Below are 21,218 nucleotides of genomic sequence, written 5' to 3'. Positions count from 1 at the left end.
GTCCTGTTCTGGTCACACAGAGCAGAGTTTGGTGCTGCCTCTCCTGAGGAAGCTGCAGACTGTGGTGAGGTCTCTGCTGAGCCTCCTCTTCCCCAGGCTGAATCCCCCAGCTGTACTCCAAAGGGGTTTTATTGGCTGCTGGTGGTCTTGAGACATGAGAAGGGTCATGGAATCGTAGAATCCCAGACTAGACTGGATTGGAAGGACCTTAAAGCTCATCCAGTTCCCCCTCCTGCCATGGGCAGGGACACCTTCCACTAGCCCCATCCAAACTGGTCTGTCTGTCCTCCTGAAGGCCTGAAGTGTGTCCAGCTTGCAGACAATTTGCGCTCTGGTTTTAAATGAACCACTGTGTGGAGTCAGCTGGTGTACAGATGAGTCAAGCTGAATGACCTCAGTTATCAGCACAGTCTCCAGTGAGCTGCTGTTCCACATTATCTCTGTTTATTCCTGATAAAGGTGACTGGCTCTGCTCTGGTTTTGAGAACTTTCTGATGGGCTCTGTCTTCTGGCTCAGCCCCTTTTGGTCTTTGTGCTGAAATATGTGTCATTTCAGGAAAACCAGAAAAATCAGCTGTTGTTGGTCAGTGGGGAATTTGCATCCAGGAACGGCTGTGCTGGTATGGAACAGCTTATGGGATTTGGCTCTGAGTTCCTGCTTTGCCCATCTGCATTGATTTAAAACTAGCCCTGAGTCTGAGGTGCTGGTATTTATAGCTCCTGCCAATCCCAGCATTAGCACAGCAGAGATGTTAGGGTTTGGTCACCTCAGGAAAATGTCATCAGGGAGCATGGTCCTTCCAACCTATTCTCCCTGGGGAGCTGAGTGGGTAAAGGCTGTTTGAATCCATGTCTGTTTGCATATTGTTGGCATCTTGTGCAGGTCCAGTGTCTGAGATTCCCTGGTTGAGGTCAGGAGGAATTTCCTGCTTGCTCAGCTGCCTTGGGCCTCTAGGCCTCTCCCTCTGCTTTTTGGTACAGTTGTCAATTGAGTCTTAATTGATGGTGACTTTGGCAAACGAGGGAAGTGTTGTATGACTCCCTGGAGGACAGGAATGCAGTGGTGATGCACAGCTGCCTGTGCCCACCAGAGCTGGGCCAGGGGAGGCTCCAAAGGGCTTGTCACTGCGGCTCCTGCCTCAAACCTGTGCTTGGAGGAGATGTTTGAGATGGGTTAGAATGGTTGGAGAAATCAGTCAGTGAAAGAATATATTTGTGGGGTCATTCCTTGGTGCTCACAGGATAAAAAGTCATGGAGTGGGAAGATGGTAATGCAGTTTGCTGTGTTACACTGGGAGAATGATTTGGGCCTTCTGTAAAATTGTGTCTCTAGAGAGAGTTTTGTGGTTTGGGTTTTATTGGTAGTCTCGAAGTCAAATGTAAAATTTCACAGCTTTTGGGTTGGTTATTCTTCCTCTAGTTAATTTTTTTAACTCATGAATTGCTGGACTTGGCATTTGGTGACTGAGGAGCTTTTTGCTGGTTATCAGAGATGTAAACAAGGATTTCATACTCAGATTTTATTCAGTTATTCAATTATTCTGTGGAGCTGCTCTGGTTTGAGACCCTTTCTGCTCCCCTACTGCTGAAGAGAGACTGGTGCAGCATCACAAAGTGTTTTGCAGCATGAACACATTGACAGTATTTCAGGAAGGAGTAAAAATGAAAAGCAAATAGAAAAGTTTGGATAATCCTTTTACCTCCTTTTACCTCCTTTTGACTCCTGTTCTATCCTGTCATTTGCAGTGGAGCACAGTCCATGCTCATCCCCTGAACTTCACTGGCTGCACAGCTGGGAAGGTGCCAGGATAATCCTGGAGCTCTGATTTTGGGGGCAAAGGAGTTAGAATGGTTGGAGAAACCAGTCAGTGGAAGAATGGATTTGTGGGGTCATTCCTTGGTGCTCACAGGATGAAAAGTCATGGAATGGGAAGATGTCAATGCAGTTGTCAGATTTCTCTTCCCTGCACAGGGATGATACTTCTGCTTCCATGGAAAGGCCAGAGATGATTCTTGAACCTGCAGGATATGTGGGGGGAGAAGAACTCTTCTCTGAGAGTTTCCTTCGCACTGGAAGAGTCTTGAATTGACTTTAGTTAAATAACCTGTATATTCATTAGGAAAGCCTTTCCTTTTGGTTAAAATCTTATTTATGGGCTGGTGTTGATCCTGCTTTGGTGCAGGTGGAGACATTATCCAGCACTGGGTCCTGTGGCACTGCTGCTGTTACCCAACTGGAGTGAACAAATTCCCAGTGCCATGTACCAATACTCGGGTTGATGACACAGTTGAGTGAACAATGTTTTGGCAGCAGGTCTGAGGAAGTTACGTACCTTTTCCTCCTTCCTGGTGTGCTGAGGTAGGAACTGGGACTGTCCTGGGGGTCTGGATAGGCAGGATACCCGTGCCTGGCCTGTTCCTTGCTCTCTTCTCAGAATCACAACCAGCTGTGCCAAACCTGGCAGGAAACATTTCCTTCTGCTGTGGGCTGAGCATTCCCAGCCAGGAGAGCTGATCCTCCCTCCACTGGAGCTGACACCAAGAGGAGCTTGGGCCTGGGTTTAGCCAGTCTGGGGATTCATTCTGGCTCACTCTGACTCATCCTACCCCTCTGGGAAGGAGCTGGATGGGTGGTGAGCACTCCCAGCCCTGTCACCAGTGCTGGATGGGGACTGGACACGTTGGAGATGGCCCTGTAGGAGTGAGGGTGTGTGCAGGCACATACCTGCTACTGCTTCCTTCCAGTCTGGGCCATTCACATCAGCTTTAGTGTTATTTGGCATCAGTTTGTGGCAAGGTAACAAAAAAACTGGTTTGTGACAATCTCTCTCTTCACAGTAATGCAACAGGTTAGAAATAGTTGTGATGCAACTGGTTTTTCCTTCGTCAGTCACAAGTGTTTGAGAGCTGAGTGACCTGTTAGTGCTGTGAAAAGGAGGTGGATGTAGCTGTGTGTCCTGTGGTGAAACAGCTAAATGAGCTCTGATGGGCAAGTTTTGCTGCCAGTTAGTAAACACAGAAGTCAGGCAAGTGCAGGACATTGTGCATAATGAGGCACAATTTGTCTGCTCTTTGAACAGACTGTTGGAAAAACTATTGGTTACCCATAGAAAACAGGCTCTGTCCAAAGGGAAGAATGAGGAATGTTTCCTCAACATGACAAATTTGGAGCCTACACATGTGGGTCTTAAAGAAGCTACTCCCAGGAGCTGGAAAGTGGAGGCTGGGCATCTTTTAGGGTGATATTTAGGGGGTTTAGGCTCTAGCACAAGTGGTTCATGCAGTAATGTCACTGCAAAGGGGTTTGAGCCAAGCAAGACATGGAGAAAGAATGAACTGAAGGGTAAAAAAGGCTGCACAAAAGTTCTCGAGCAGAGGATTGCACTGGGAGCTCTGAGTTTCAGGGATTTTGGTTGTTATTAAGGGATATCCTAAATTAAACTCCTACCACCTGGAATTTCTGGTCTGATTCTTTTCAACACTCCACATCACTTTAAGGATATCTTTGGTATAGTTAATATTGAGAGGATTTTCAGGGGAGTTGAGGCTTGATTTCAGTAACTTTCACACCTGAGCATGAAACAAGGAAATGGCAGTGGAAGCAATAGTAACCCACTTCTCACACATCTGCCTCGTTTGTGTGCTTAGGTGGCTGTCAATGCACACATCCCTCCTGATTATCTGCTTAGGATCTGTGAGAGGCTTGGACCCCTCTTGGACAAGGAGATCCCCCAGAGTGTCCTAGGGGTGCAGACTTTGCTGGGGGTTGGGCGTCAGTCTCTGCTGAGAGCAGCAAAAGGTAAGAGTCTCAAGTTTTTTGTGCTTTAATTCTGTTCTAATGATCAACCCCCTTTTGTTTCAACTCATGTCGTGGTATCTGCGTGTTTGCATGAGCTCTGCTTTGTCTCCTGTGCTTGCCAGCTTTCTGCTTACTAAAATGTAGTTGCTGGCCCTGCAGTTATATATTTCTCTGCTTGAAAATGCCATTTGAAGCAATTCCTGCCTACAGTTGTCTGATGTTGTTGCTTGCTTCCTCTGCCTCCTCTCCCCAGTGTGTTGGACTGGTGGTTGTGTCAGTGATGTGATGAACTGGGTTAGAGGTTTGATCCAGCTGAGGAATGCCTTTTTTTTTTCTTTTTCCATATACAGAATCAGTCAGGTTGGAAAAGACCTCTGAGAGCACTGAGTCCAACCTATGGCCTAAGACCACCTTGTCACCTAGACCATGGCACTAAGTGTCACGTCCAGTGTCTCCTTAAGCACCTCCAGGGATGGTGACTCCACCACCTCCCTGGGCAGCACATTCCAGTGTCTAATCACCCTTTCTGTGAGGAAATCCTTCCTAATGTCCGACCTAAACCATCAAGTCCAACCTGTGACCTAACACCACCTTGTCAGCTAGACCATGGGCACCAAGTGCCACGTCCAGTGTCTCCTTGAACACCTCCAGGGGTGGTGACTCCACCACCTCCCTGGGCAGCACATTCCAGTGTCTAATTTCCCTTTCTGTGAGGAATTTCTCCTGATGTCCAACCTGTGCACACACACACACCTGTGTCTAACCTCACCCAGCACTGGATGTATTTTGCTGGGCTATTTTTCAGCCTGATTTCTGCCATTCTTTGACCCCCTGGTTGTGGAGATACAGGGCAGGGTGGTGTTTGGGACAGCATTTAGAGGGTGTTAGAAGGTAAGGGTGATTCTTCAGTGGCAGTTTCTTGCCTCAAGTGAATTTGGAAGCCCTCAATCCTTTCGTGAACAGAGCACCATTGTTATTCTTTTTGACAAACTGCTCTGCTTGAGAGAATGGTCCTGAGAGCAGTTTTTGTTCTTCCTGAACACACCTGAGCCATCTGCACCTCCCTCCCCTCCTCACTCCATGCCCCTGCCACTTACTCCCTGTAGGAGCCAGAACTTCCTTCACCCTGTGCTGATTCAGAGAGCTGCAATGTTGCAAAATGTGTTGTCGCTGTTGTAGTGCATCCAGTGGGTTCGTGGAAGAGGCTCAGAGGGCTGGAGGTGACACAGGAGCAGCATTCTGGGGCAGGAGGCATGGCAGAGCAGGACCTTCCTGTTCTGGTGGCACTTGAGCACTTAATTTGCTGCATCCTGTGAAGTCACACTGTGATGCTAAGGAGGACTGTGCCATTCTGCTGAGCCATTGGGTATCTCCTGGGGGGATGTGCTGTTTGCAAACACGGAGTTTGGGAACTGAGTCTTGTTTTGCCTGTGCTTTGCTGTAATTGGGTGGAGAATTTCAGGCTTGCAGAGAAACATTCCTTCCTTCCACGCTCAGTTCGCAGCTTAGAAGGAAACGGCAGCAAAGTGTTAAGAGAAAGCAGAGATCTTTTGTGCAGGGAAACATGTTTTTGGGTGAAAGGATCTACTTTAGGGAGTCTGAGTTCTGTTTTAATGAGTGTCACTTCATACTCTGTGCTACAGTTTGCCCTTTAATCAGAAGGTGCTCTCAGGAGCCTCTTTGAGTCACCTAAGCTTGTGCACTTCATACTCATGGTGATACACAGGTCCACCAATCTGCAGCACTGTCCTTCTGTTCCAGCCCTTACTCACCGTGGAAGCTCATTTCTCTGCTTCCAGATGGCCTGAAATGGAAGGAATCCAGGTCTAATTTCTGAACAGTCTCAGAAAAATCACTATTGTTCTGGAGAGGAGCCTCTCCAAGGCCAGTTGGCAGCAGATAGCTGGAGAGTCTTTAAAGAAACCAGTCCTCACTTTAAAAACAATGATTTTTGGGGGGATGGGGTACAGAGGACAAGCTGAAAGGAAGGCATTTTGCCACGAATTGCAGGGAAACAGATTTATTGGAAGAAACCTCCTCAGTTCTCCCATTTTTTTGTGTCCAAATGCATATATGTGTTCTCAGATGTCCAGGTCCTGAGCAGAGGTGCTTCAGGGGCTCACTGATACCCAGTGAAGTTCAGTCCTGACTCAGCATAAAACACACCTACTTTTTAATTGCTTTTTTCCCCCCAGCAATTTAGACTCAATACTCACCTTGGGCTTGGTCAGCCTGGAGAAGAGGCTCAGGGGTGACCTCCTGGCTCTCTGCAACTCCTGCCAGGGCTGGAGAGAGGTGTGGGATGTGTGTCCTGCCAGGGCTGCAGGGAGAGGATAGAGGGAATGGCCTTGAGCTGAGCCAGGGCAGAGTCAGATTGGATGTGAGGAGAAATGTTTTCCCTGTTGTGGTGTTGAGGCCCTGGGATATTGCCCAGGGAGGTGGTGGAGTCACCATCCCTGGAAGTGTTTCAGAGGTGTCTGGATGTGGCACTGGAGGATCTGGTTTAGGGGTTCCAGCAGTGACAGGTTCATGGTTGGACTTGATGCTCCTAGAGGTCTCCTCCAACCTTGATGATTCTATGATCTCTGACAAGCTATTTAAGAAGACCAATCTTACTCTGGGAGTGGTGTTTGGTGTCTTGATTCTGAGAAGAACAGGTTGTTTGGGTCTGGTTTGGATGATTGTCTCACTAACCCACTGTTGATCTTGCTGGTGCAGATTTCAGACACACACTATGGAAAGGATCTGCATTTGCAGCTCTGCACAGGGGTCGACCCCCCGAACTCCCCGTGAATTATGGGAAGCCACCAAACGTGGGTGAGTTTGCAAGTGCATAAAGTGCTTTTTTCTCCTCTCTGTATTCAGTCCTGTCCAGCTAGAAGTTACCCTCACTGACTAAAACACTGCTGTGGGTTTGTGTTAATTGCCTTTTTGACATTTCACCACAAATTAGTCTAAAATAGACACAATAGGGTAATTTTTGTGTTGTTCAGACTTGGCTCTTCCAGAGTGTGTGTGGAGATGCTAAAACATTGTGTTCATATTGCAAAGCTGTTTGCAACAGGCTCGAGTCTTTTTCTGTCCTCCACCTACATCATAAGTACATGTGCTTATAAGTTTGGATAGGCATGGACAGAGGAGCATGGAATCATGGACTCAGCACAGGAATCTTAGCCAGCACAGGGCTCCTGGCTCCCAGGGAACTTCTTGGGCTCAAGAATTCCTTTTAGTTTGCTGATGACAGAAACCAGATGGCTTGCAACATCCCTCTCCAAGAAGGAAATAATCACCCAAGCAGCATTTGTGTTACTTCAGACTCAGTTGTCCACACAGTTAGATAAAGAGCTTGTGGAAAACTCAGATGTATGTGGCTCTCAGCTTACATCTCAGCACAGAGCTGCTGTTTTGTTTAAGCTGTTCTCCTTGTGTGCTCTGAGCTTAGTCCTAGTTTTGATATCTAGTTTTAATATCTAGCTTTAATCTCTAGTTTTAATATCTAGCTTTAATATCTAGTTTTAATGTATAGTCTTTAACTAGTTTTATAGCAAACAAATATGATTCTTCCCAGGCACTAATGTAAATCCTGATTTGTTTCTCCTTAGGGTGTTTTATCTCTGTGCAAATCTATAGACTTTTCCTGGATTGTCAGGGAATCCTTTCCCATGTTTCCCCCCATCCCTGTGGTGATGGAGGGATGGTGCTGTCAGTCCACTTGTTCTGCCATACCTGTGTGTTTACTGTTTCAGGCAGGTTCTGCAGTTGTTTTACCTTGAGCAGTTGTGCTGATGGATTGCTAATAGCCTAGATTTTGCTTTTATTACACACAACTTCTCTAGTTGTGTTTCTGTATGAACTCCTGGATCAATTCTTGGATCAGACTGTGTGTTTTGGGGATGTGCAGTGTTACTAATGAACCATCCTGGACTTGAGCATTTGTCTTGCTTTCGTGGCAAAGGTCTGAGCTGCTTGTTTGGTGGCTGTTTAGGACTCAAAGAACAGACTAATTTCTTGGGTTTGGTGTTTTCCTAATTGTTTTTTTAAGATATGCAAATGTATTACATGGAAAAGAGCTTTAATTGTTTTAAGTATTGATTCCTGGAGGAATTGTCCTCCTTGGTATAGCTACATAACGAATAAGAGAAGAAAATGTGTATAAAGATTAAGGAGTTGACTCTCCTTAAAGCAGGAGTTTGGTTTTAGGATTCCTCATTGTTAATCCTGAAGTGGAAGTGACAAAATTCTGTTCATATTTGTGCAAAATGGATTTTTTTTTTGAGATAAATAGTGCCAGCCTCAGGTGTGTGTCTTGTTTGAAGTACAGGATGAAGTGTGTCTGACCTCTTTGGGATTTTGGCATAACTGTGAATTCCCACACTGCTGGCCCAGTCAGGTGGAGTTTTCTGGAATTACTTGCTGGAGGAGTTGGGCTGAAGTAAAAGACACCCAGGATATTGTGTGTTGAGGAGTGAGAGCAGATCATTGTGCAATTGCCTGTGAAAACTGGTAAATAAAGCATAGAACAAGCAGCCAAAACTAGTCTTATATCATTCCCCTTCCAATGATAAGGATTTAAGCTTTCCACCCTAAGTGTACTGTTCTGCTGGGAACAGGATCACTGATGGTCCAGCTGGGATCAACTGGGAGGACCCAGCTGGAAGAGCTGGTGGCTGCAGTGGTTTTACTTTCCATTTAGTTGAGGTTGGGATGGGACCTTGTGGTCTGTGCTCCCAAAGAAAAGGTCCTGCACAGTGGAGCTGGAGCAAGAAATCAGTGCTGCCTTTTCCCAGTGTATCTGTGCAGAGTGGGAATCTTCTGGCTGGAGGAGTCTCCAAGGTGTTGAGCTGGGGAAGTTTTTCTTAATAGCACGTGGTGTCTCTTAAGTCTGTGGTGATCTGCTGGGGCAAGGAGATGGAGGGAAAACACTGTCAGAGCTCTCTGCTGCTGCCAGGACAGCACAGGGAGGATGCTCTGCCTGACCCTCTCATGCAGGTTTTGCAGCAGTGGCATGTCTAGGACTCCCTTTGTGCTCTTCCAGTCAGGAGGTGGAAAGACTGGTCATGCAGTCCCTCAGCACTGGGAGTTGCTCCCCTTTCATAAACCTGCTTTTGGAGCTACTTTGATTTTGCAGGCAGCTCAGAGTAGCTCAGAAAGAAGGCTGTTTTCACTCTAAGAGCTGTTCTAACTTGAGGATGAAAAATCTTTCTGTGAGTAACTTGTTGGTGAAAACAATACAAAATTCTCAGCTCAGCACAGTGATCTCCCCTCACTCCTGAACACACATTATCCTGGGTGCCTTCAGGTTTGGAGAACATACAGTGAGGAAGGGCTGAGGGAGTTGGGCTTGGTCAGCATGGAGAAGAGGCTCAGGGGTGACCTCCTGGCTCTCTGCAACTCCTGCCAGGGTTGGAGAGAGGTGTGGGATGTGTGTCCTGCCAGGGCTGCATGGAGTGGATAGAGGGAATGGCCTTGAGCTGAGCCAGGGCAGGGTCAGATTGGATGTGAGGAGAAATGTTTTCCCTGTTGTGGTGTTGAGGCCCTGGGATATTGCCCAGGGAGGTGGTGGAGTCACCATCCCTGGAAGTGTTTCAGAGGTGTCTGGATGTGGCACTGGAGGATCTGGTTTAGGGGTTCCAGCAGTGACAGGTTCATGGTTGGCCTCGATGATCTTCAAGGTCTCCTCCAACCTCGATGATTGCATGATTCTAAAATCTGGAAGCAGAAAGTTCCTAGCACAGTGTCAGTGAGCAAGCAGTTCTGCTGGATGGAAATTTACAGTCAAGGTGATCCAGCTACCTTGGGGCTGCCAAAGAGCAGCACTGGGATGAGGTCAGAAATCGATGGTGTTTCATGGCTGTAAATGAGTTCCATGAGGTCAGAGCTGGAACACTTTGTGCTTTTGGTGCTTCGTGGCCACACAGCCACTGTCTGAGGAGATATTTAGCACGTGTGAGCCCACTGTGTTTATTTCCCAGTGTTGGGATGGAATCCTGGCTCCTGTTTCTTCCCTGCTCAGCGAGTGGTACCTGATCTTTGTGCTCACTCCAGCCCTGTCTGGAGTGAGGTCACAGCTTGCTCACCACACGTCCTGCCCCTGGAAAATATTGGTGCTCTACACAAAGCTGCTGTGCTATTGCAGAGGGTGAAACAGCTTGATGTGAAGTCATCGCCCTCCACACCAGAGAAACTGGTTTTAAAACAAACATTTGCACTGTTTTTCTGTACTCTGGTTTTGCCTGAAAAAGTGGAGCAAGACAAGGGTTTATAGGGAGAGGAGGAATTCAAGCAGGTTGCTATATCTGGGTGACTACCGCAGTGAAATGCTGGAATTCCTTCTGAAGTTGTGGCTTAACTCTGAAATTTGGTTGTTTTCTAAGTTGTCTTTTCACTGATGAGTTGTTGCAGGATTTGCGGTTTATCCTTCCTAGTGAGCTTTTCTTGCCAGAGGTCTGTGCTGTTACCTGGTAAAATATGAGATAAAGTGTAATTTAAGAGTTGTTGTTACACAGCATATTTGACTTTCCTGAAGGTGTCATCTCCCAGACCAAAAACTGAGAGAAATAGGGAGAAAAATACCTTTATTTTACCTCATCACCCTCAGTTAGTCCCACAGGTTGGTAGCTGGAGGAGCTGAGGAGACAAACCAGTGTGGAGACAAAACTTAACTGTGCTAATCAACCAGACTAGATCTGCTCCATTTTTATGGGGTATAACTGCCTGGAAAGTTGTTCCTGGCAGGGAATAGTGAGGGAGTAGACTTGACAGCTCTCCCCCCCAGTATGGCATGGAATATATCAACTAATTCGGCAGGTTGCTAGAAATTTTGAGGGCTGCTGAGTTTTCTGTGTGTGTGGAATTTTGGGGGTTTAATGCTTTGAGGCCTTGGGAAGTACAATAACTTCATTGTGCTGAAGAAAGGAAACTTCGCAGGGATTTTTTTTTTTTTGTCATGTGGGGGTAATTCCTGGTTTAGATACTGTGTATTAATCTTGCTGAAAATACAAGAGCTGGAATTTGGGATGTTTTTTGTGCCTTTGAAGCTGTGATAGTTCCAGGTTTTGATAAAGTTGTGGCTCCTTCTGGCACAAGGAGAGCTCTGGACGTGTCTGATGGAAGCATTTCATAAGCAGAGCTTTTTATTTCGTAATTATCCATGGGAGATTGAGGAGTTCTGTCCTCATTGTGCAAAGAGGGAAATAAACACAGGGGAAAAAAAAGGTGGAATTAACTTTCATATCCGCTGGAGCTGAACTGATTGCAAGGCTGGGAGTCAGCCGGAAAACTGAGGTGCCAGGGCTGGAATTTAGGTGCCTGAATATTCTCTATACCTTCTAGTGTTTCCTGTGTGGGATTGACACCAAACAGCAGTGGTAAATGTTCAGAAAGATTGCATGGAACACAGGAAATACAGTAATTATTGAGAATATTTAGAACTGAGAATCTTATCTTTTCCATTCACACAGTTCTTTGTGTGGTGAAAAAATTATCCGGAGCCACTGGAAATTATTTCAAGGCAGAGCTACTGTTATTATGTATTTAAATACATAAGTATATATATGTATTTAAATGTTTTCAGCACTGACAGGCTCAGCAGAATTTCCATAGAGCAAAGTGATGCCACACAGTGTCCACGGAGTGGGGGGAAAAGAGGTGTAATTTAAGAATTTAGCTTGTAAGTTTGCTTAAATAGTAGATAAAATAATATGAAGGCAAACCTGAGGTACCTCTGTAGGGCATTTATCACTGTGGGGTCTCTGTGCCCTCCTGTTAGAGGGGGGAAAAGTTAAAGCTTTCAGTTTTACTTTGCTTGGGGAGAGAGTTTTGTCTCACAGCTCCTGTATAACATCAGTTATTAATCGAATAGGAGGTGGATAGTAAATTAATTTGCTTCAGTGTGTTCTCCTTTTTTAGTCCCGCTGAATATGTGTTTTTACTTGCAAAGCAAATATTGACTGAAGGTGAGGTGGAGCCTGATGGGCTTTTGCAAGCATCTTTTATGCAGCTTTTTTGTCCTCATCTGTCTTGTTTCAATTGTATTGCGTGGTTAGAAATAATCCACGTTTCAGAGCCTAAAACTGAGACACAAAAATACTTTCTGTAAAACTGGAAACAGTTTGTTTTCCTGGGCAATTTACCTCTCTATAGAAATACTTTCAATTGTCACGAGTGAGTTATGGGTTAATAACCTTTGAAATGACACTTCTGGACTTTGGAGAGGAATTCTTCACCATATTCCATATTTTTTTGTGTAGATTGGCAATGATACAATGATATAGGTCTTTTGTCTCTCTTAAGTACCCAACCATCAACATCCTCTGAAAACATGCATGGGGGAAAATTCCTTAAAGCAAAAGGGGAGCTCCTAAAAAACCCCAACATCACTCTACTTTTAAACTAAGGACACTAAAAGAGTTTGTGCTGCTTCTCTGAAGCCCAACCCACTTCAAGGTGCAGGAGCCAAGATAAGATCCCTCAGGGGATCTGCTCTCACAGGGACTCCACAGACCCACCAGGACAGCACTGGTGGGTCCTCAAGTGCCACTGAAAACCTCTCAAAAGTTTAAAATCAATAATTCAAGTGGTAAGAATGAGGGTAGATTAGTGGAAATAATAGTAACAGCAGAGGATGGGTGAAATTAAATACCCCCAAATGATCCCAAGTTGTGCATTACATCCAAGATGGGATTTTTTATATGGTATTTTTGTGCATTTGGATTTCAGGCTGTTCTTGGCAGGATTGTTAGCTACAGCAGTGTGAAATGGTCTGTTGTTGTTGTTGCACTTTCTCTTGTACCTGATGGGACTTTTCCATCAGTGCCACATATTTCTCACTCCTCAATTCCATTGCCAGAGGAATGCAATGATGTTGATGTTGGAAGACCTTTGACCATCACCTATGACCTGGAATCCAATCCAAGGAAAGATTTTTATCACCAAAAAAAGCACTTAAAATAAACGTATTATACTCTAAAATTAGTTTTCTTGTGATTGATATTAGTAACATATCATTTCCTTAAAGGACGTTTTCCAACTCCATGTAGAATAAATGAATCTGTTGCCTGTTCATGAATTGAACATTTTTGCTTTAATTTTCAGTGGGTATTGAAATGCTTCAGGAGTGGGAATTCTTTTATAACACTACAGAATGTCCTGATGAGGTGGAAGAGCTTCAGATTTATGGATTGTAATAATAAAGCCAATAAATATTTGATGTAATATTTATTTACGTTGAGTCCTGGGCAAAATTCATGCCTCACTTTTCTTTTTGCTTTGGTTTTCTCCCTCAGTTCATATCCTTTCTGCCAGACAATTAACTGGATGTGGCCGTTTCAGCCACTTGTTCCCAACTTCCACCTACCAACACATGAAGATGCACAAGAGGATTTTGGGGCATCTCTCATCTGTGTATTGCATAGCCTTCGACCGCAGTGGGAGGAGGATTTTTACAGTGAGTTTAAAAATTGGATTCTTTTTTTTTTTCTTTTTTTTTTTCTTGTTTTTTGGTAGATTGGTTGGATTCGGTAAAGCTTTCAGTGCTGTCTCTCACAGGAGCCTTCTTGGATAAAATGTCCAGCATAAAACTGGACAAACACACTATGGGATAAGGGAGCAACTGGCTCAAGGGTCAGACACAAAGGGTTGTGGTGAATGGGATTACATCAGGCTGGTCACTGGTGGGTTCCAGGGATCCATCTTAGGCCCAGAGCTCTTTGTCAGCTTCATAAAGAGCTTAAATAAAGGGAGATGATCCTCTTCCTCTGTTCAGCCCTGGGGAGGTCACACCTGGAGTGTTGTGTCCAGTTCTGGCTCCTCAGGGCCAGAGGGACATGGAGCTCCTGCAGCAGGTCCAGGGGAGGGCAAGGAAGATGCTGAAGGGACTGGAGCACCTCAGGGGTCAGGAAAGGCTGAGGGAGTTGAGGCTGTTCAGCCTCCAGAAGAGGCACTGAGAGGGACCTCAGGAATGGATTCAAGTCCATGAACAGGAGGTGCCAAGAGGATGATAAGAGTTCCAAAATAAGTGAATACATAACTATGATGCTAAGTTTTTCTCCAGAATGCAGTAAAATCCACTGCTGTGATACTCCCCTTGCGTTTCCTCGGGTATATTTAAAAATGATTTTTCAAATTACTGATGCATTTTTAGCTGTTAATGTTAATCCCTGTCTTGTCTTTGCTGTTGGCTCTTATCAATCGGTGCTCAAAAACATCACCTGGCAGGTGAAGTGTTGCCTTTGTGTTCTCGTTGCCTTCTCTGCACACTATAAATTAATCAAATGAATACAGTTGATGTTGTTACGGTAATTACACAGTGAAGACATTTCTGGGTTTGTTTAGATACAGAAATTCTTCTCACTGAAGAACTGAAAGTGATTTGTGTTGGAATTTAGCTGCAGCTAATCGAGTAGAATTTCAAGTCAAATGATGTTGGTATCACAGTTAGTTTCATTGTGTTATGTTTCTAAATATATAGTGTCATTCCTAACCATGAGTGTTAGTATTTTTGTAGTGTCTAAGTAGTGGAAAGGTCTGTGAAATGGCTAAAAATTCTTGGCAATATTGGGATTAAATATTAAGTCAGGTTGGCTGAAGCCTTGAGCAACCTGCTGTGGTGGGAGGTGTCCCTGCCCAGGGCAGGGGTTGAGGCTGGGTGATCTCTAAGCTCCATTCCAGCCCTTTAACATACTTTGAAGCATACTGAGATGATCCCCACACTCCACAGTTGCCCCTGTGCAATCTCACTGAAGTTCCAAACAGTTGTTTGGATCCTTCTCCACCCACAGTGTATGACTACACGTAACGCCTGAGCAGCATTTCAGGTAACCTGTGGAACTTTTGTGTGGCACTAGGGGTCAGATGATTGTTTGGTGAAGATCTGGGCCACGGATGACGGGCGCCTGCTGTCCACGCTGCGAGGGCACTCGGCCGAGATCTCGGACATGGCTGTCAACTACGAGAACACTCTGCTGGCTGCAGGCAGCTGTGACAAGGTGGTCAGAGTCTGGTGCCTCAGGACCTGTGCCCCAGTTGCAGTGCTGCAGGGCCATTCAGCTTCCATTACTTCCATACAGGTAAGGAATGGTTGGGTTTTCCCTAAATCCTTGAGTTAAAATGGGACTTGAAACTTCCTGCCAGGGCTGGAGAGAGGTGGGGGATGTGTGTCCTGCCATGGCTGCAGGGAGAGGATAGAGGGAATGACCTTGAGCTGAGCCAGGGCAGAGTCAGATTGGATGTGAGGAGAAATGTTTTTCCTGTTGTGGTGTTGAGGCCCTGGGATATTGCCCAGGGAGGTGGTGGAGTCACCATCCCTGGAGGTGTTTCAGAGGTGTCTGGATGTGGCACTGGAGGATCTGGTTTGGGGGTTCCAGCAGTGACAGGTTAGTGGTTGGACTTCATGATCATTGAGGTCTCCTCCAACCTTGATGATTCTGTGGTGATAAGAGATGTGGGATTTGCCTCAACTTGAGGGTTTTCCCTGGTAAACTCACTCCAGCTACTGCCTGAGAGGATCATCCTGCTGCTTCTGTCTGGCTGTAGCTGTGTGATCCCACTGCTGCTTCCTTAGGTCTGGAAATTGCTAGATGTGATGCTCTCAGTGTGCTCACTCAGGCTGATGTGGCTGGTCCTGGCACAGCACCTGACTCAACAGTCTTGTGTTCTTGGAGAGCATCAATTTTTCCAAAAATCAGTTATAATTCCTTCTTCCACATTTCTTGTTTGCTCAATGATTCTATGAATGTCTGAGCCTGTGTCATAAGGAGCAAACACACGTTTTCTTTAAAACACCCCAGAACTGCACAGGCTCCCCCATCATATCAGTGATCCCTGGGAGCCTCAGTTCTCTCTCCTTCTTGCCAATGCTTCCAGTTTCCACCTTGTTTTAGGTGATCGTTTTGGAAATGTATTTTAAATGTATTTTACAACCTGATTATCTGTTTTGTGTATTATTTGGTTTATATAGATGTAGATATATACACAGATCTATTTATTCCTCACAAACTTTCTGTAAAGCTCTGATCATTCAGAGTATCATCACCTGTGGCTGTCTGAGGAAACAGTGTTTGATTCCTCTATCCAATCACCAGGTATCCTGAGGATTAAAGGTATTACTGCAGTTATGAAATTAAGGCTCCAAAGCTTTCCTGCTCCTCAGAGAGACAGAGGAGAGGCTCAGGAAGAGGGAAGGAAGGTCCTGCTGTTTCATCGAGCTTGGATGCAGGAATCATTTTGTCTTTATTTGCCACATTTGATCCAGAAAGAACTGTTCCCTCATCTCATTGCCCCATGACAAGGCTCAATGCTTGTTTCATTTCTCCCATTTGCTCTCTTTTGTGTGGTAGAAACAAAGAGTTCCTAGTCAAAATGTAGATCTATTCCATTTCCTCAGACTTATGCTCATGGATGTTCAGGCTCTGCTCTTACCCTGCTCTGTCCTCCTGAGGAGAAAGCTAATATGGTAGTGACAAAAATTCCTGTCAACATCCATTTACAAGTTTCCAGCATGCGAGAAGAGAAAGAAATGAGCTGGTTTAATTGTTGCCACTTTATTTTTAGTTCTCTCCAGCAAGGAAAGGCACAACACGATACCTCACATCCACGGGCGCCGACGGAACAATCTGCTTCTGGCAGTGGCATGCAAACACCATGAAATTCAAGTGAGGCTCTTTAGATAATTACAATTATTTTGATTCAAGCAGGAATTTATTTGGAGGTTTGGAATGCTGAGATAATAAATAAGGCTGTTTTCTTCCTCAGACTGGTGTGTGGGGCAGGAGTACTTTGTGATTCTGTGGCACTGGAACCCACAGGGGAGACAGATTGGGGCTGTTGTTTGTGGGGTTTGTGCTTTGCAAGCCAAAGTTGTTATGTCTAGGTTTATCTTTTTCCAAAAGGTACAGAATTGATTTGCTTTTAACCATAAGAACATGCAGATGTATGTGGCACCAAACCCATATTTAATGGGGAATAAATGGTGTTAGACTAATGGTTTGGCAGGTTCTGTTTGAAATAGATTTGAATTGATAAATCATGATAAGGCAGTTAAACAACCTTTTCAAGTAGAAATTTATGGTTTTCTTGTGAAGCTGAGGAAGGCAGTTTCTAAAAGGAAAAATAAATTGTAGCAGATTTAGGTATTATAAAAGAAAGATATTTAAGATGAGCATATCATCAGGAAGTTCTCTGAGCACACCAAGTGTGTGGGGCAGTCAGAGCTGGAGGGAAGGGATGGGACAGCCAGAGGGACCTGGACAAGCTGCATCATGGAGTGCAGCAAAGTGAAGTGCAAGGTCCTACATGTGGGTCATGGCAAGCCCATCACAGCTCCAGGTTGAGTGGGGAAGGGATTGAGAGCAGCAGTGAGGAGAGAGACTTGGGGGTGATGGTGGGGGAGAAACTGCCCATGAGCTGCAGTGTGAGCTCAGCCCAGAGACCAACCCAGGCCTGGGCTGAGCCACAGGAGTGTGGGCAGCAGGTCAAGGGAGGTGATTCTGCCCCTCTGCTCTGCTCTGTGAGACCCACCTGGAATCCTGCACACAGCTCTGGGGCCTCAGTGTGAGAAGGACATGGAAGTGTTGGAGCAAGTGCAGAGGAGTCCACGACGGTGCTCAGATGATTGTAGCATCTCCCCTGTGAGGACAGGCTGAGGGAGTTGGGGCTGTTCAGCCTGGAGAAGAGAAGGTTGTGTGGAGACCTCAGAGCACCTTCCAGGAGCTGAAGGGGCTCCGAGGAAGCTGCAGAGGGCTCTGTGTTAGGAGCTGCAGGGACAGGACAAGGGGCAATGGGCACAAATTGAAGGAGGGAAATTGAGGTTAGATGTTAGGCAGAAGTTTTGCCTGTTCTGGTGGTGAAACACTGTCCCAGGTTGCCCAGGGAGGCTGTGGCTGCCCCAACCCTGGCAGTGTTCACAGCCAGGTTGGCTGAGCCTTGAGCAACCTGCTCTGGTGGGAGGGGTCCCTGCCCCGGGCAGGGGTTGGGACTGGGTGATCCCTAAGCTCCATTTCAACCCTAAATTCTATGATTCTGTGGTATTGACCTCAGCCTGCAGAGCTGTTCTGGGTGAATGAAGCAGTGAAGAGTAAAGATGTTGTGTGGTTGTGTCTAGGGATCGTCCTGTGAAGTTTGCAGAGAGGTCCAGGCCTGGTGTCCAGATCTCCTGCTCATCTTTCAGCTCTGGTATGTATCCAGCATCAACTGTTCTATGGACTTGGGCCCTTTGGTGACAATCCCATTGCTTCTCTTCAAATACAGATACTCTTAAACCCTTTCCCAGTTCATTGTAGCCCTGTCAGATTGTGATGGTTTGAAATTTTCCATGCTCAGTCTCTGCCTCATGCTGCTTTTTCTCTTTTGTCCCATAATTTAACCTAAAATACCTTGACCACCTCCAGGACAGACAATGCTTTCAGGCTCCTGTTTTTGCACACCAGAGATAGTTGTTTGTGGTTTTACCTTGTCAGGTTTTGGGGTGGAGAGGTCTGGAAATGTGGCACACAGGTGGTCAAAGGTTTTATTTTTGCTAAGCTTCCAAATGTGGTTGAATTCTAAGAGGATCAATTAAATGTGTTGGAAAATAGCAGTTCACAGATGTCTTTTGTTGCAGCTTTTAGTGCTCAAAATAATGATTTTTACAAAGAAAATGATGTCATTTCTGATTAAATTTGCTTTTAAATTGAGAGATTGTCTAGAACCACATTCCTTTCCTAAAACCAGAAGTCCTGAATTAACTACACCCGTTTCAATGCAATGAACCACACAATAGTGTCCTTTTTGGGCAATATCCTACAGAAATTAGAAGCAAACAGCTCAGTCATTGACTCCCCATTGAGCAATCATTTCTCAAGTAGATACTGAAGCTGCACTTAAATATTTTCTTTGCTATTTCCCAGTTTACATTGACATTTTCTGTTTAAAACTGCAGTTTGCCAAGAAAGCAGCAAATGGAAATAACTGAGGTTAAAATAAGTTTTTCCTTGGATGATTTCTGACAGCAAACACTCTCTCTCTTAGGTGGTATGTTCATTGCAACAGGTAGCACTGACCACGTGATAAGGATTTATTACTTGGGCTCAGAATCCCCAGAGAAAATGGCAGAGTTGGAATCTCACACGGTAAGAGGCAAAGCAGAAACCAAATCCTTTTTTTTCCCCCCATCTTTGCCTAATTTCAGGAACTTGAGTTTTGTGCATTTATTCATCTCATTAACTGCAGGATTTATTTGGCTCTCAGCACTGTGGTAGTTCAGTGTCTGGGAGTTTGGGGTATGTTTATTTTGACTCTGAGGCAAAAGGTTTGTGCAAAATGTTTTATGGATTTCATTCCCTCAGAAAACTGATTTTTCCCATATTCCTGTGTCATTCCCATATTCAAGTCGGTGTTGGACTGAGGAATAAACACAGTTTACATGCACAATGTCATTTTCCTCTTCAATTTACTGTTGAGTGTTGCACTTCAGTTGTGGCCACAAATCCACGTGACAAGAAAACCAAAGTCATTCAGGTTTTGGAGTGTGCAGAGTTTGGATCATGATGGCAGTTTCAGTTAGAAAATAAAGCTTTAAAACATCTTTTTTTTCAGATAATACAGAAAAATTCCAGCCACAAACTTATCACCTCAACATTTTATGGGTTAGTCCTAAGGGCTAAATCGATTCTCTGAGCTTCAATGGGAGTCACTGTCTCCCATTTAAATCTTCAAACCAGCACATCTAACAAGGGTTTTGCTCACGAAAAGAATCTTTTTCTCTGCTGAGCAGGTTGGGAAGAAGCTGGAATTCCTTTAATGTGTTTAAGCCCGGGATTAATGCTGCAGCTGTCAGCTGCCCCGGCGTGGCAGCAAGTTCATGGAGCCAACGCAGCTATTTAGCAAATTTAAAAAAAGCCAAAACCATGTCTAAACCACAACATGTTTCTCAAGCCAAGATTTGTATTTTTAGGATTGACTTTTTTTATGTGTTTTTAATGTTAGGCTTAAAAGTTGCACGAAACCATCACCTATCTGAAGTTTTCTGTTTCAGTGGTTAACACAATTCTCAGAGGAAGTTTTAACCTTAAATGCAACTTTTCTGTGCTTGAATTTGTGAGATGTTGTAGCAAAGATACAATTACTAAATAAAATCTCATCATTAAGATGATTTTTTTAATGAGAGAGTAATTGGAATGTGCTGCCCAGGGAGGTGGTGGATTCACCGTCCCTGGAGGTTTTCAAGCTGAGACTGGATGTGGCACTTAGTGCCATGGGCTAGTAACCATGGTAGGGTTGGACTTGGTGATCTTGGAGGTCTTTTCCAACCCAGTTGTTTCTATGATTCTGTCATCTTTTAGGATGAGTATTTCAGCTTAAAAAGCACTCACTGCTGTTGTTTTCCTCCCTGTTCTTTAGGACAAAGTGGTTGCAGTCCAGTTCTGTAACAATGGTGACAGGTGAGTGTCTGTCTGGGGATTTGGACCTGAAAGATGAGGAGTTTTAATTTCCCAAATTAACATACCATGGAAAACTCAGTGCAGCAGGAAAACTGCCTATGGGCTCTGATGAATCTTGGACAAATCATCTAAGTATGTTGCAAAATGTGTGTCATGTCCACAAGTTTGAACTGGTTGTTCTCTGCTGGAACAACAGAAATGTTCTGTTACTGTGCTTTGAATTTGTAGAGTGGTTTTGGGGTTTTTTTTGCTGTTAAATAGTGAATTAGAAGCCAAATTTTGTGTCTTTTCTGTGTAAGAGAATCAGTCCCCTGGTAGCTTAGTGAGGTACAAGGTGGTTCCTCCTGGAGTAAGAGCACTGTAATAAGTGTAGTTACTCCTTGTGAGGCACAGGTAGTGCCTCCTGGAGCAAAAGCATTGTAATAAACACAGTTGTAAGCCAAAAGAACTGTTACACATGGGTCAGACAGAGCTGTGGGCTCAGGATGCTCATGGTAGGGTAAAGGTGTGTTTGTGTCCAGCCTCAGTGTGGGAAAGTGGCATGACAAGCCTTGAGTGATCAACATCTCCATGTGAGTGGGTTATCCCACCTTTTGCTCCTGTTCCCTACCTCCTGGGCAGGGGGTTTGCAAGCAGGAGCCTTCCAAGCCAAACTGTAGCTTTGCACTTGCACTTGGAGGTCTTTGCCCTGTGGAATTACATGGGAATGTGCTGTTGTAATTGTCCTACCATTTCCTTCCAGGCAGTGTGAGAGCAGCTCAGGCCTCACTGGGGTGTTAGTCACTGCAAGTGATGTGCTGCAGTGATGCTCTGAATGGAAAAGGAGGAGCTTCCTTTTGGTTTCAATGTAAAGAAGGAAAATAAGAGTAAAAACTTGTCAGAAGCATTTTTAAACACTTTTTATCATAAAAAAATTCAGGTTAGGAAACTGCAAAGGTGAAACAATCACTTAATGAAGTAAAATGGAATAGCTACTGGAAATTTTGTATATAAATATATATCTA

The 21,218-nt window shown here is 44.9% G+C and overlaps 1 protein-coding gene across 1 annotated transcript in view; it reads left to right on the top strand.

Moving 5' to 3' along the window:
* Positions 1-3,648: 3,648 nt before the first annotated feature.
* The window catches only part of LOC103809278 (bromodomain and WD repeat-containing protein 3-like), a gene marked incomplete at both ends in the record, with an annotated part of 22,093 nt that continues 4,523 nt past the window's right edge, over positions 3,649-21,218 (top strand). Inside the window, 8 exons of the mRNA XM_009082109.1 lie at positions 3,649-3,799; positions 6,518-6,616; positions 13,084-13,244; positions 14,644-14,865; positions 16,349-16,449; positions 17,898-17,968; positions 18,803-18,903; positions 20,174-20,214. Coding sequence (XP_009080357.1) covers positions 3,649-3,799; positions 6,518-6,616; positions 13,084-13,244; positions 14,644-14,865; positions 16,349-16,449; positions 17,898-17,968; positions 18,803-18,903; positions 20,174-20,214 — 947 coding nt within the window. The remainder of the gene's footprint in view (positions 3,800-6,517; positions 6,617-13,083; positions 13,245-14,643; positions 14,866-16,348; positions 16,450-17,897; positions 17,969-18,802; positions 18,904-20,173; positions 20,215-21,218) is intronic.

The sequence above is a fragment of the Acanthisitta chloris genome, unplaced genomic scaffold, assembly GCF_000695815.1.
Source record: "Acanthisitta chloris isolate BGI_N310 unplaced genomic scaffold, ASM69581v1 scaffold24510, whole genome shotgun sequence".
In the NCBI taxonomy this organism is placed as follows: Eukaryota; Metazoa; Chordata; class Aves; order Passeriformes; family Acanthisittidae; genus Acanthisitta; species Acanthisitta chloris.
This window is presented reverse-complemented; position numbering and strand designations above follow the sequence as displayed.